The 15,696-nt window shown below is 40.9% G+C and overlaps 1 protein-coding gene and 1 pseudogene across 1 annotated transcript; one reads left to right on the plus strand and one right to left on the minus strand.

Moving 5' to 3' along the window:
- The first annotated feature begins 3,836 nt into the window (after window positions 1–3,836).
- Window positions 3,837–4,471, plus strand: LOC101447755 (COP9 signalosome complex subunit 8 pseudogene; annotated as a pseudogene).
- A 3,108-nt stretch (window positions 4,472–7,579) lies between these two features.
- On the minus strand, window positions 7,580–15,141 carry LOC101410803 (keratin, type I cytoskeletal 28). The gene is made up of 8 exons (XM_004450113.4): window positions 14,692–15,141; window positions 14,155–14,237; window positions 13,066–13,222; window positions 10,987–11,148; window positions 10,780–10,905; window positions 8,601–8,812; window positions 7,925–7,980; window positions 7,580–7,722 (listed from the first exon to the last, which is right to left on the minus strand). Exons 1-8 carry the CDS (start codon window positions 15,139–15,141, stop codon window positions 7,580–7,582), a joined length of 1,389 nt encoding a protein of 462 aa, XP_004450170.2.
- Between the last annotated feature and the right edge of the window lie 555 nt (window positions 15,142–15,696).

Consider the following 15,696-nt stretch of genomic DNA (forward strand, 5'->3'; position numbering starts at 1 on the left):
ATTATTTGTGTTGTTATGAGTGTAACATGGAAGTTACATATGTAAAACAACCATGCTTGTCAATATGTCAGTGAGTATTTCTTCTCTTTTTCCATTCTCCTCCTGTTCAAAATCTTTTATGATTATCCATTGACTATAGGGTAGATGAAGCTCCTTTGGATAACATTTCAGGCTTTTCTTGATGTAGGTCCTACCTGCCTGACTTGTCCATTCTTTTACCTGATTAATACCCATTTCCTACCTTTTTGCCTTTATTCATGTTGTTCTCTTTACCTGGTTTGCTTTCTTCTTAAAATTAAAAATTTTCAAAAATTATTTAAAATCTTGCATTTGCCAGGGACTGGTATAACTTTCAAGTATATAGATTGAAAATGAAGTAGCTGAAACTGCAAATTGTCATGATCTATTATAATATGTGAATTTACTTCTTCTACTTTATGCTGCTTTATCAATTAAGTTGATGTAATTTTTAAAATCCTTTCTTGTCATTTCAACAATGTTCACAGCCTCTTTGCTGGGAGTAGATTCCATCTCAAGCAACCACTTTGTTGCTCATCCACAAGAAGCAACTCATCACTCATTAAGGCTGTATCATGAGATTGCAGCAATTCAGTCACATCTTCAGGCTCCAGTTCTAATTCTAGTTCTCTTGCTGTTTCCACTACATCTACTGTTACTTCCTCCACTAAAGTCTTGAACCCTTCAAAGTCATCCATGAGGGCTTTCAAATTCCCATTAATGTTGATATTTTGATCTCCTCCCAAGACTCACAAATGTTTTTAATGACATCTAGAATGGTGAATCCTTTCCAGAAGGTTTTCTATTTACTTTGCTCAGATTCATCAGAGGAATCACTGTGTATGGCATCTATAACTTTAAGAAATGTATTCCTTAAATATTGAGACTTGCAAGTCAAAATTACTCCTTGATCCATGGGCTACAGAATGGGTGTTATATTAGCTGGCATGAAAACAACATTACTTTCATTTACAGCTCCATCAGAGCTCTTAGGAGATCAGGTGCATTGTCAATGAGCAGTAATATTTTGAAAGGAATCTTTTTTTCCTGAGCAATAGGTGTCAGTAGTGGCTTAAAATATTTAGTAAGCCATGCTGTTTAACAGATGTTTTGCCACCCTGGCTTTGTTTTTCCATTTATAAAGTACAGGAGGAGTCAATTTAGCATAATTTTTAAGTGGCCTAAGATTTTTGGAATGGCAAGTAAGCATTGGCTTCAACTTAAAATCACTAGCTGCATTAGTCCCTAATAAGAGAATCAGCCTGTCCTTTGAAGCTTTGAAGCCAGGCATTGACTTCTCTTCCCTAGCTATGAAAGTCTTATATGGTGTTCTTCCAATCGAAGGGTGTTTCATTTACATTGAAAATCTGTTGAGTCTAGGGTCTGGCTTTTGGGAAGGTGCAACGGCTGGACTGGCTGAGAAGATGCCAGTGGAGGTCATGGCAGAAAGTATCTTCAGTTTCAAAAAGTTGCTGAATCATTTAAGCCTATCATCTAGTCTCTAGCTCTCTGAGGCAGCTTGGTTTACTTATTTCATATCATTGAGGTCATGTAGTATTTATCCTTCAATGCCTGGGTTGCTTCACTCAACATAAGGTTCTTAAGATTCATCTATATTATCACATGTGTTTGTAGTGTATTCAGGGCTTTGCAGTGATAGAAAGCAAAACATCAAAAACAAAGCTTTTGCATTTTTAAATTTTTTGATACCCCAATTTATTTTTACCTTAATTTTTCTAAATTAATATGTATTCTATATCTAACCTTTAAACTCATCACTATATTCCATTTTACTATTAATGGAACCTGGCAATATATTGGGCTTCATTTTTTAAGAAGTTTTGGATCATAGAGAGGTTCAACAATGGTAGGGGAGGAATACTGGTATGGGATGTTATTGATAGGGGACACATGGTTGGCAGGGAGTTCTCCAGGGCATATATCCAGGGTACATAAAAATGTTTGGATATTTTCATAGTGGTTACAATTAAGAACAACAACTGAGGGAGTGCTGAGCTCCTAGCCAGGGGAGCTCTATCACATTCCCTAAAGAAACAGCAACAATCCCCCAAGTGCAACGGCAAAGACCAAAAAAGAAGGAAGTTCCAACAATGAGCCCTTGATACTAATGACTATGCTTGTGAGCCTATGCACCTGAAATAAGAACTAAGCCTAGAGCTGCAGGGTGTCTAATAGTTACCTCCTGAGAGCCTCTGTGTTGCTCAAATGTGGCCTGTCTCAAAGCCAAACTCAGCATGTAAATGTGTTGCCTTCCTCCCAGCATGGGACATAACTCCTGGGGATGAGCCTCCCTGGCGCTGAGGGATTACTACCAAGGACCAGCTGATGATGAAACTAGAAAATGACCTTGAATAAAAGGGTCAACTCAGACCAGCAGAATATCTCAGTCTACATCTAATACCAGGAGTTAAAAATGCTTTTTTGACCTGAATGAAAGGGGGAAATGGAAAGGACAAATGAGTTTATATGGCTATAAGTCTCCAAAAAGAGCTGGGAGGTTATCAGAGGGGTCGCCCTTATGCACACCTGAGCAGAGTCCCAGAGACAGATAAAGTAGATACAATCTCAGATATTGGTTCTTCTATGGTCATGGCAGATGGAGTTCAGTGCCATGTGAGTTGGCCCTACTTTGGAGTTTGTGTTTCTGTGTGATAGAGCTGGATTCAGATTCCACAAGCCTCTCCTGTTACTTTTACTGGATCTGTAGTTGGTGCTGGGATTTAGTGTATACCCAGGGGACCTGAATCTCTGGACTGAACATGTGATAGCCAGGCCCTGAACCTCAACACACTTGCAACTCCTACACTCTGGTTTATTGGACTTACCCCACTCAGCTAACAGGGAGGTGAAGAAGGTCAACCACCACACCAGGGAACCAAGAGTACCTACAACTGAAAGCAGGAGAATTGCATCCAGCATCCATGTGGAATCTAAGCCCCCTCTTGATATAGATGTGGAGTGGACACAACCATTCTTAGTTCCACAGGATGGAGGAGTAGAGTATGGATTAGAGTGGAGTTACTGATATTCTATTCATGAACTATTGTGATTAGTAATTGAAGAAAATGTGGCATTGGTGTGGAGAAAGTGGCCATGGTGCCTGCTGGGGGTAGGGAGTGGGAGGAAGAGATGTATGTGGGGGCATTTTCGGGACTTGGAGTTGTCCTGGGTGGTACTGCGGGGACAGTTACTGGACATTGTATGTCCTCCCATGGCCCACTGGGTGGACTGTGGGAGAGTGTGGGCTATGTGTGGACCATTGACTATGAGGTGCTGTTGTGCTCAGAGATGTATTCACCAAGTGCAATGAATGTCTCATGATGATGGAGGAGGTTGTTATGGGGGGAGGAGTGGGATGAAGGGGGTGGGGGGTATATGGGGACCTCATATTTTTTTAATGTAACATTAAAAAAAGAAATAAAGATAAAAAAACCTAAAAAATAAAAATGTTTTACTTATTAAAAAAAAAAAAGTGGGGGAAACGGACTTAGCCCAGTGGTTAGGGCATCCGTCTACCACATGGGAGGCCCGCGGTTCAAACCCCAGGCCTCCTTGACCCGTGTGGAGCTGACCCATGCGCAGTGCTGATGCGCGCAAGGAGTGCCCTGCCATGCAGGGGTGTCCCCCGCGTAGGGGAGCCCCACACGCAAGGAGTGCACCTCATAAGGAGAGCTGCCCAGCGCGAAAGAAAGTGCAGCCTGCCCAGGAATGCCGCCGCCCACACTTCCCGTGCCGCTGATGACAACAGAAGCGGACAAAGAAACAAGACGCAGCAAACAGACACAGAGAACAGACAACGGCGGGGGAGGGGAGATTAAATAAATAAATAAATCTTTAAAAAAAAAAAGTTGCTGAATCAGTGCTAGAATCAGGAGCTCGAGGATCCTGGAGGAATTCCCCCACCTCCAATGTATGGTCAGCTTTTAGTTCTAAATCTGCTTCATAATGGAGTGAATAATGCAAGATATCTTTGGAAAAGAATGCCACCTGCTATAAAATCTGCCAATTTTAACTTGGGGGAATTTGGTCAGAAAGACAGAGAATCTGGCAGAGAGATTTCCCTGGGATCTACATGACCATCAATGCCCACCAATATTCCAAGACGGTTAGGCCGATCATGGAAGCACCAAGAGATGCAACAAGGAGATGAGGCTTCACCCTGGTTTCTCAGGCATATACTTCCATAATCGCTGACGGCTTTGTAGCCTTTGTCCAGCTTCTTGTGGAAGAGGCTGTGAAAGATATTTGAGAACAAGGGTGGCAAGCTGACTCCACCACGAGAATGGTTATGCCCCAAACCTCTGTTGCAGAAACCCTGGATGTTTCGTTTAGTACATTTATTCCCTTATTAAAGCCTGCCCTAGTCCCACCAATCCCCAACGAACAACAGCCAGCCAGACTGGCGGATTACACGGCTTTCCCTGAAAACTGATTTGTCATTCATAGTTCAAGATCCACCTTCAGAATCCTATATACCAACAAATAGAGAAATGTAAAATTTTTATTTTCAATTTATTGAATGGATTAAATACCTCAGCATTCTTTACAGAGTATGTGATAAAATACATATATAATATAAAGTGTATTATATGTATTTTGTCCTTAAACATTGTGCTGAATACAAGTTGAAACAATTCTCATTTTCTAATATTCATCAGTTTGGATGGAGCCTATCAGTATTACACAGCGAGGTTATTTTTCCTAGTGACTCATAAACAAAGCTCTCCTGTTTACCACGGAGCCGTGGTTGTCAGCTCTTTTCCCTGCTCCGGCCCCGCCCCCCCAATATATTCCCACTGGTACCCTTGGTTGATAGTCGTGTGACTCATTTGGGATTTGAGGAGGACTGTTGCCAGAAGGCAGTATCACAATTGCTGGGGATTCAGACTCACCCTCTTTGGAGAATATGCTCTCTTTTTCTCCCCATCTCTTGAGACTCACCAGTGTAGAATACTAAAATATAGCTGAGGAACAAAAGATCATTTCCTTTAAAAAACACTTTGTTAACTTTAGACTTTTACTGATGCTGTGCATGCATCCATTACTGGCAGTGGATGGCTTGTCATGAAAATGCAACTTATGTAAGGCGTTCATGGAAAATGTTAAGTTATAGTATCTCTTTTCAGGAGAAAGGAAAAGTGTGGAATGCATGATACTGGAGAAGCAGCTATTAAGATAAGTGATACACTTGGTAAAATTCACGTTGCAGCCTGTCGGTTGATTGTAATTATCCCTCAGTTCAAGTTTTGCCTTTTAGAGAAACACTGAACAAACAATCTTTCATTGTGTGTGTGATAGCCCTCTGAATGTTTGAACTTGTTTATTGTATCTTCAGGTTAAAATACCCCCTTTTCATTTATTCTGTGTTTGTTCAGTAAATATTTAATTAAATTCTTCAACTCTTTCATCTGAAAAAAAAAGAAAGAAAATCTGTTGTTTAGTGTAGCCACCTTTGTCAATGATCTGAGCTAGATCTTCTGGATAACTTGCTGCAGCTTCTACATCAGCATTTGCTGCTTCACCTTGCATTTGCACTTTTGTGTTATGGAGATGGTTTCTTTCCTTAAACCTCAGGAACCAATCTCTACTACCTTCCAGTTTTTCTTCTGCATCTCCCTCACATCCCTCAGCCTTCACAGAATTGAAGATATAGAAGGAAAGGGAATGATAGGGCAACCCATATATTTTTATTTCAGTTTTTTCTTACTCATAGAGTGTTGGTAGAATATGTGCACAGCAAGGAATGAAATGAGAATGAGTCTGTTTTGTGCAGCATTTCTACTGTTTTGGTAAGAACAAAATACATATGCATGTAGGAGCTATGAAATATGATTGTATAATTTTAGTGATTCTGTATACATGTAAAATGCTGTTACGTCTGCATGTAAAAGTGACATTGAACAATATAGAAATGAATGGTATATCTGGGCAATTATCCTTCCCAGCCCCCCCACCCCCCGTTCCCAATATAGTATTTACTTCATTTGATGAATTTTGGCTCAAATCTTTGTAATTACCCGATTGTTCATCATTTCTTTGAATTCTCACATGGTTGTTGGAGCTTTTCTTTGAATTGAGTCATAGATTAGAGAAATGAAAGAGGCTCCCTTTTTGGGAATTTAATATTTGTTGGGAATCCCTACCATAAATTTTGATCTAGAAAAGTAGGAAGACCCAATAACTATAAAGCATGTTTTTTTTTTAAGAGGGGGAGAGATCCACAGCATTTTTTTTCAAGGTTTATTATTTATTTCTCTCCCCTTCTCCCCTCCCCACTCCCCCCCAGTTGTCTGCTCTCTGTGTCCATTCACTGTGTGTTCTTCTGTGTCTGCTTATATTCTTGTCAGTGGCACTGGGAATCTGTATCTCTTTTTGTTGTGCCATCTTGCTGCATCAGTCCTCTGTGTGAGTGGCACCACTCCTGGGCAGGCTGAACTTTTCTTGTGTGGGGCGGCTCTCCCTACACGGGAGACACCCCTGTGTGGCACAGCACTCCTTGTGCACATCAGCGCTGCGCATGGGCCAGCTCACCACATGGGTCAGGAGGCCTTGGGTTTGAACCCTACCTCCCATGTGGTAGGCAGACGCTCTGTTGAGCCAAATCCGCTTCCCTATAATGCATATTAATCCTGTGAGATTTAAAATTTCTAGAACAGGGGGTGGTTGGTGGACCAAATCTGATCTGTCCTCTGTTTTTGTACAAAATGGTTTTGTAAGAACGGTTTTTACATTTTCAAATGGTTGAAAAAAATTAAAAGAATAATATTTTATGGAACACAAAAAGTACTTGCAATCCAAATATTGGTGACATAAATACAGTTTTATTGGAAAATAGTCACGTGCATTTGTTTACTTAATGCCTGTGACTGCTTTCTGCTACAACTGAGTTAAGTAGTTACAACAGAGACCATATGGACTGCAAAGCCTAAATTATCTACTATCCAGCCCTTCACAGAAGAAGGTTGCTGACTGCTGGTCCAGGAAAAAAAAAAAGAGTTATTAACACGAGGCTTGTTGCTGTGCATCTTCCTGGACATCATTCTACTATATGGGGAATAGTGTGCTGGGAAGTATTCAGAGCCTAAGAGTTTAGTAGGTGAAATTCCAGAAAAGCGCCATCTAGTGGCAGAGTTGTTCAGTCACAGGAGAACTTCTGAACTTTACTAGGTTATTTGCCCACGAAGACGGTTCAGCTTAAAGATTATGTCTAGTGAATGTTTAATATTTAAATACCACTAAATTCCATGTGGTATTGCCTATTACTTGAAACCAGAGTGGAAGGCCATTCAGTATATTTTATAAATCTCTCCCTAGGAATTTGACATAGAAAAATTGCAAAGTATTTTTCATTTAGTCATGAGCAAATGGAGATAAGTGCATACCAGCTTCTTTATTTGTAAACAAACATTCAAATCAGTGGAAAAGTTAACTAAGAAAACAGGTATTTTTGCTAAGTAAATTGATCTTTAAGGATAGAAATTGTTTTTAATGCAATTGTGCAGGATCCTTTTCTAAGTTATTCTTGACTCTAAAATGACATCTAGAAAGGAACCCTGTGTTCTGTCTTGTCACTGGTCATTTTGGATATCTTTTCTTCAATGGAATGAACCCTTGATGAAAGAACTTTACCACGTTGATCTATCTCTTCAACCACCATCTTTACCAGTGTGGTTTTGGGTAAACCTAGAAATAAAATACATGTGAAAGACATATTCAACCTAAAGGATTACATGACATTGCTGCTTATAATATAGTAGATGAGTAAGTATAGATTATAATAGTTCAGAGCACATTCCTTAAAATTACTTAAGACTTTTGCCAGAGTATATGATTGACATTAATGTAAAATTATTTGCTGCAATAGTAAAGAACTAGATTTTGTTACCTTTAGATGAATTCCCTGAGCCTCCCGATCCAAAGCCCTTTGATTTGGAACACGAGCTATTGAAAAAAACAGTATATTCTTTTATATTTCTATTTACTACCACTTAAGAGATATTCATAGATGACCATGAACTCAGGTAAAGTTTGTGTGCCAGAAACAGATGTTATTTTTCCATAAAGAAAATATTTAAAAAATTTTTTGTGTGCATGAGCTGAAAATAATTAACTGTAATCTAAAGAAAGGATATAAAAATTGTTTCCATTTGATTTTTTAAAACCCAAAATGTTAAAATTTAAAGAGATTTTATATATATATGAATTTATGCATGGCTCCTGGGATTTTGTGTAGACTACATTTATTTCAGGGCAGTGATATTAGAAATGAACTGAAAGAAGGCTAAAGCTTGGATGGGACAATCTTGAGGTCCACAATAATTAATATGGACAACAAATGGGAGCTCCTGCAGGGACTATAGTGGTCATCCAAGACATTCCAAGATAAGGAAGAGAACGTAATGTACAAAATATTGAAGGGGTGACTGCTGAGGCAAAGAGGGACATGCTTTTCTGCAGTGGGAATGAAAAATAAAAGGCTTGAAGGTATGGAAGGCAAATGGGCAGCATATGGTTGTTGATGAAAGTGAGTGAAAATGGAATGTTCAAATATTTTAACTTACTTTCCATCTATCAGGTGGCAATAGGTCTCGATCTCCTTCTCCAGGTGGACCTTGACATCAAGGAGCTGCTCGTACTCGAGTTTCTGGCCCTCAATGTCAGTTCTGACCTGGTGCAGCTGCTCTTCCAGGGCCCTGATCTGAGCCTGGATCTGTGCGAGCTGCTCACAGTAGTTGCCTTCGGTCTCCGTCAAGGAGCACTCTAGGGAGTGTTTCTGTGGACATAAAAGATATCAAAGCAAGGGATAGAAATGCTCGGTGAGCCACCTAGACTGGTTTTCTCAGTGAGTAGCAGCACTGTTCCCTGGGTGAATTTTGGAAATTTGTGGGGCTTGGTGCCATAGAGTGGGGGTTGGGGGAGAAAGTGAGTGACATCTGCTGGGTGGGGGCCAGGCTTGGGTGACCTGACATGCATGGGACGTGTGGGTAAGTGATCCTTTTCCTGTAAGGCTTTTGACACTTCCACTGGACATTCATGCTGTTTAGGTCATATTTCATATTATTACCAATGTGTATATTAAATAATTATTTTGGGATAGTATTATAATTGGAAAAAACTTACATTTTGAAGTTACATATTTATTTTTGGGCTGCCTGTTGTTTTTCAATCTTATTCTGCTACTGTACCCAGAGGTATACCATTTTTCAAGTCTTTTGTCCTACTGTTTCTTTTTCTAATCCATCCTTGATTTTCTGCCATCCATCAAAGACATTTATAAGCATTTGAGGTTGAAAGACTGTCTTATCATGGGTGGGATTTCCAGACAAGAGATATATTTTCTGTGATACTTTGCCACTATCCCATCATATAACACAGTAGAGGTCATTAGTTTGATATTACCCTTATGAATATTATATGTCTTCATTTCTGCTTCCATAGTCTATAATTTGTCTTGGCATATGACCCTATCTCAATTAAGGTACTTTCCCTCTTTCCCTCATCATATATAAATACATCTGGGCAATTATTACGTCTTCTGATATTAGTTATTATCCCAGTACCCACTCCACACATCTGCCCTTTCATTTTCCTTGACTTCTGGTTTGGAGTGACGTTTGATCTCACATTTGCTTAAAGTAAAGCACTGTTTCCCTGTTAAAATGCTTAAAATTCTGATCTGGGAACTCAGGAATTGATTTCCTTCAACATAGCTCAGAAATAAGAGAGGATCCATGTATAGGACTAAAGGAAGGGAACGGCGGGCTCTAGCTGCAGGATAGAAGGGAATGGGGAAGAGAGGAGGGTACAAGAGCCCAATGTGGCAGGGAGGATCTTGGCTACCAGCTGGTAGGAGTCATGAGGATGGGAAGAAGAAGAGTTTAGTTGGGTTAATAGACAATAAAAGCAAGTCCCCAATCAAAATTCTGTATAGTAAGTAAGAAAGCACTATGCCTTTCTATGGTGGCTAAATAAGAATAATCTTCCTATTGTTTTGAGTCATCTTTCCTTCTTGTTTCATTGCATTCATTTGTATAATAGCTGCTCTTTCTCTGTGTCCTCCGGGAGGGTGAAAGTTCTTCTGAGGTCAGGGAGGCCCTAGGCCACTTGTGTGCCGTAATTCTCAGAATCAATCCTTTCGGTTGCTGCCAGCTCACACTCCAGAAGGGAAGGCCGGTTTTAGTCTTGGCTTGTTTTAAGTTATCCGGGTGCCCGCGGCAGGTGCCGAGATGGCTGGCTGGCAGGCTCTCTGTGGGGTGTGTCGGCATTGGACCTCTGCCCTGGACGCTATGGGGAGGAGGAGACCGACCATGCTCTTGGGAATGCAGAGTGTGCCCTCTCTCCCCCCGTGCGGCTTTCAGTAAGTCTTCATCTACAGTAGGGGATGCTGGTTTGAGACCTGGCTTCCCCGTGTGGCCACATGACTGTAGACCTGTCCCTTAATTTTCAGGTGGAGCAGCACTGCTGCTGCTTGCTCTGTGGGGCTAAGAGGAGCTACCTGAAGGAAGGGACAGTGTGAAATGTTGGAAATTTTCATGCCGGGCCCTGAGCACTGGCCAGGAAGGGCATCCTCAGGGATCTCAGGGAGGAGAAGACACTGCCTGTCTCTCTTTAGGAGTGTCTCTGCGTTGGTTTTTCCTTCTCTCTTCTGCTGTCTAGTAAAGTTTTAATAGGGAAGAAGAGCCGGGTTTCTCTTCGGCTTTTTAGAGTCACGAAACCAGGCCAATCTATGCTCTAACCTACCGTTGCCAGGAGGGACCGCAGCTCAATCTGCATGGCCTGCTGGGTACGCCTCATTTCTGTCAGCTCATTCCTGGCCGCCGCGGCGGTGCCAGCCTCCCGGCAGATCTGCTGCTGCAGAGTGGTGCTCTGGAAGGTCAGGAGCACGCAGGTTAAAGGGAATCCGCCCTGGCCGCGTGGTAGGGGCAGGGCAGGGGTGGCTGGCCTCACCTGCTCGTTGAACCAGGCCTCCGCACCCCGGCGGTTCTGCTCGGCCAGGTCTTCGTACTCGGCCCTCATGTTGTTGAGCAGAACCGTGAGGTCCACCCCCGGGGCTGCGTTCACCTCCACTTTCACGTTGCCCCCAGCAGAATACTGCAGAGCCTTCATTTCCTGGGAGGGAAGCATGAGTGCGACTGGAGGGGCATTTCTGACAACATGGAGTCAGAGAAGAACTTTTTAAGACCTGTCTCAAGGTTCGTGGTTTCAGTTTATGGGACAAAAAATTTTAATTGATTTAGTCCATCCATAGTCAGGTCAATCATCTATTTAATTAGTTACTCCTTTGTGAATGAAAACAATCACAGCTACCAGTACCACAAAAAAGCCACTGCATTCCAAGAGAAGTTTTTAAAAATTCTTTTAAATGAGGAGGGGATTCAAAGACTAGAGAGTTTAACACACTTTTACCCTAAACACATGACTATTGACTAGATGTCAGGTAGAGTTTTGGGTGATGGTACCAGAGCAGTAGAAAAACACAAAAATTCCTCCTCTCACGGAGCTTTGTGGGACAAAAGCCATTTATCAAGAACAATGCTGGGCATCGCTGTAAGCGCTTTATAGAAATTAACTCATCCAAATCTTGACCATCTCCATGAGGTAAGTACTATTCTTAGACTCATTTACAGGTTAGGAAACTGAGGTACAGAGTGGTAAAGTGATCTGCCTGTTGCTTAGTGCTGGGAGGGGCTGGGATTTGGATGCAGATGTTCCGTGCTCAGTGCACCTGCTCTTAGCAGCTGCTTTGTTCTAGCTTCTAGCCCGGGCCACAGCATTTAGCTGTCTGACCTAGTCAGAGTCTGGATTTCTGGACAAATAAGTGGATCGATGACATGAACCCAGCCTTTGAGGTTTTTGATGGATTCTTACCATGGTAACTGCTTTCTTAGGCCATCTTTTATGACACTAGATCAGTGGGTTTCCGGTGTCTGCTAAAAGCAAAATACTTACATTGCCCAAGGAAACCACTGGTTACTTTATTTCTATGGTTGGGAGTTTGTGTAAGATTCCATTTGAAGAAGAGTTGCTGTTATAAAAGTTTGAAAATCAATGCTTGAAGTTATCACTAGGGACACGGGTGACTGGTGAGTGTGGTAGATGGAATTCTCCTGGGGGATGTTGAGATGTGAGTGGCTCTTTGCACCTACCCTCAGGACATCCCAAGGTCCCACCCACCCCTGTCAGGTCTTTCAGGGGAACAACGAGCCCCCCTGTGATCCTGACTCTACCTGCTGCTCTTTCTTCCTTCCCTGTGGGTGTCCCTCCCTCTGCGGAGTTGGGTCTGCTGTCTCATCTCCTGCATCTGCTCTGCTGCTCTGACTCCAGCTCTCTGATCCAGGGCTCCCTTCCCTCTTCTTGTGTCTCCTTCATTTCAGTTATTTTCTCTCTCCTTTTCCCTTTCCTTCCCCTCCCCCTCTTCCCTTTCTCAGTGGAGGCAAGTAGCCTTAGTGTTTTGCTATTTCCAACATTGGGGCACTTCCTGCCAGAGGGTGTTTCCAAAGTATTTCTCATCCATTGTTTCGAAAACTTCTGGGCTTACTTTTGGGGCAGTCATCTGTGTGTGTGTGTGTCACAGGGTAGCCGCTGCCTGGGATTGTAAGAGCCAGCTAACGGGGTTATCACTGTGCAAGAGTAAGTGGTAAGATCACCCCAGATTCAGGAGGAGGAAGGACAGTAACATCTTCTTTTCTGAGAAGGTGGATCCCCAAATGGACCTCTACAAATGAAATAATCTGCTTTAAAGAAAGATGGGTTTATTAATGCAATAGTAATGTATTATTTAAAAATGGACAGAATGTTATATCAGCCTAAAACAATGGAAGGCTATGGATCACATTGTTAACATTTATTACCTTGGGGGATGGGATTAGAGGGCAGAGTGAGAGAAAATGAAATTCTTTCTTTCTAACTCTTGGCATTGGTTGAATTATTACAGTGAGCATGAATTGCTGTTGTAATCTTTTAAAACCCTGAAAGTATTTAAAATGCACAAAGTCCCAATTGGACTAGAAGTAAAGCTTCTCCTACCTCTTCATGGTTCTTCTTGAGATATGTCATCTCCTCATTCAGGGATTCATATTGTAGTTCCTGGTCCGTCTTGCAGAGCGTCAGCTCGTCCAGAACTTGCCGCAGCCCAGTGATGTCTGCCTCTACACTTTGGTGAAGGCTGAGCTCATTTTCATACCTTGGAGGGCATGAATTTCAGCACAAATTAGGCTACCTCAAGAGATGGAAAAATAAAGCCTTAATGGCTTTCTACTGAAATTAGACATTGAATTAGGACTTTAAATATAATAAAAATGTACATAGCCCCCCAATTCCCCAATACTATGCACGACATTCAGCACTTATTCAGTTGTGCAAATTCCAATAACATATCCCAATTAAATATAATATACCATTTTAGAATTTTATTTTAATGGTTTTAGTTAGTTGATGTTCCAGATAAGCATAGAAATACAGTGATATTTTTGCCCAAGAATGTAATAAACATGTATAAGCTGTGAATATAGTTGATTGAAGTATTATAACATAAAACTTGCTTCCTTTACGTGTTTCTATTACAGTTTATTCTACTTGGGTGAAATTGAGACTTTATTTAACAAATTTTGGTGGGTTGGAGCTGTATGCATCCCAGAAAAACATGTTCTTAAATCTCATCCGTTTCTGTAAATGTAAACCCATTGTAAGTAGGACCTCTTGATGAGGCTACTTCAGTTAAGGTGTGACCCACCTCATTTGGGATGGGTCTTAATTCTATTACTAGAGTCCTTTACAAATGAAAGGAATACAAAGAGAGAGAGAGAAAGTCAAGAATGCAAGAAACTGAAATCAACAAAATCTGGAAGAGAAGGGAGAGACCAGCAGATGCTGCCATGTGCTTTGCCATGTGGCAGAGGAGCCAAGGATCGCCATAGTCTGTCTTTGGGAAGAAAGCATCACCTTGATGATGCTTTGATATGGATGTTTTCTTGGCCTCAAAACTGTAAGCTAATAAATTTCCATTATTTAAGCCAACCTATTTTGTGGTATCTGCTGGGCAGGCTAGGAAACTAAAACACCAGTGAAATATATAGGAAGCTTTTTCTAGAGCATGAATGTTTTTCTATTACTTACTTTCGCTGGAAATCAGCAGCAGCCAGTCTGGCATTATCAATCTGCAGAATGACATTAGCATTCACAGTAGCAGAAGAAATAATCTAGAAGAAATCAAGGGGGGACACAACAAATAAGTTTGATCTTATAATTATTATTTCAGGAATAGAAATGCTGCACAATTAACCTTTTGCCTTCAAAATGTTGCTTCCTTAAGTAACAATCAAAATGTTTAAGATATGATTAAAAATTACGGCTATAGTTTTATTTCTTCTCTACTCACATAACCCTTATGATGCAATATCACCTATGAATATACTGCCAAATAAACATTAATAATGGAACAAGTAGCATTTTAACTCATAGAATTTTATGAATCAAAATGCTTATTTTTAACTAATAGGAAGAATAATGTATCAAAATAAAGAATAAACAAATAAATACAATATAAATGACAAAAAAAAAAAAACAGGAAACATTTCCTACTGTAGTTCTGTATCTTTTGCTAGGTCTTTAGCTCTAAATACTTTCAACGGTCCCAAATTTGTCATTTCTCACCTTATTCTTAAAGTCCTTGATAGTTGGATAATATCTGCTACAGTCATGTTCAAGTCCACGACACGATCTGGGACCATATTTTTCATACCAGCCCTTGATTTTTCTCTCTAGTTCAGCATTGATCTCCTCCAAAGCTTGCACGTTATCCAGGTAGGATGCCAGGCGGTCGTTTAAATTCTGCATGGTCACCTTTTCATTCCCAGAGAGGAGGCCCTCTTCATTTCTGGCAAAGCCAGCACAAGCAGCACTTCCAAGGGCACCACCAGAATGGTTCCCACCAGGAGCACTGCCCAAGCCCCCTCCCAGGGCACAGGCAAATCCACCTCCAGCAGCAGATTTGCCACCCGCATTGCTGCCCGCAAAGCCTGTACCTCCATTGGGTGGTCTGACAGATCCAGCTCCAGGTCGTAAGCAAATATGCCTGGATCCACTAGAAAATCGGAAAGACATGTTATGACATACGTTCACTTCGTCTGTGGGTAGCTATAATATCAAAGCAGAGCCGTATCATGGGCTTTTATGCAAAATTATTGGGGTGTTTCTTTTTGAGTCATGCATAGTAAAAGAAAAATGGCATCATTCAGATTAGCATGAAATTATGTATAATTGGGTGATTTTAAAAAATTAATTAACGTCTAAAATCCCTGACTGTTGCTTCAGGGTATTTGTTATCTTAAATATAATAGGGTTAGTTCTGTATTAAGTTCATTATTTTAATTCTAATTTTGACTAATTCTTTACTTTTATCTAGACCCCAGGAATATACCATCATTATCTGGTGCAGAGTATTATAAGGTTTTAAAAGTTAAGTAAGACTGTGATACCTTAGGTACAGTAGGGTCTCACTTAACTTCAGAGGTATATAAGGGACTATTAACTACAGAAACAGATATTTTATCCCACTTATGCAAAAAATATGTTATTTAAAAATATATGATCCTGGTAATGTCTTTGACGATCATAACATCTATTTATTATCTTGGACAATGACACAAATATCGACTA

Source organism: Dasypus novemcinctus, chromosome 21 (genome assembly GCF_030445035.2).
Source record: "Dasypus novemcinctus isolate mDasNov1 chromosome 21, mDasNov1.1.hap2, whole genome shotgun sequence".
Lineage (NCBI taxonomy): Eukaryota > Metazoa > Chordata > Mammalia > Cingulata > Dasypodidae > Dasypus > Dasypus novemcinctus.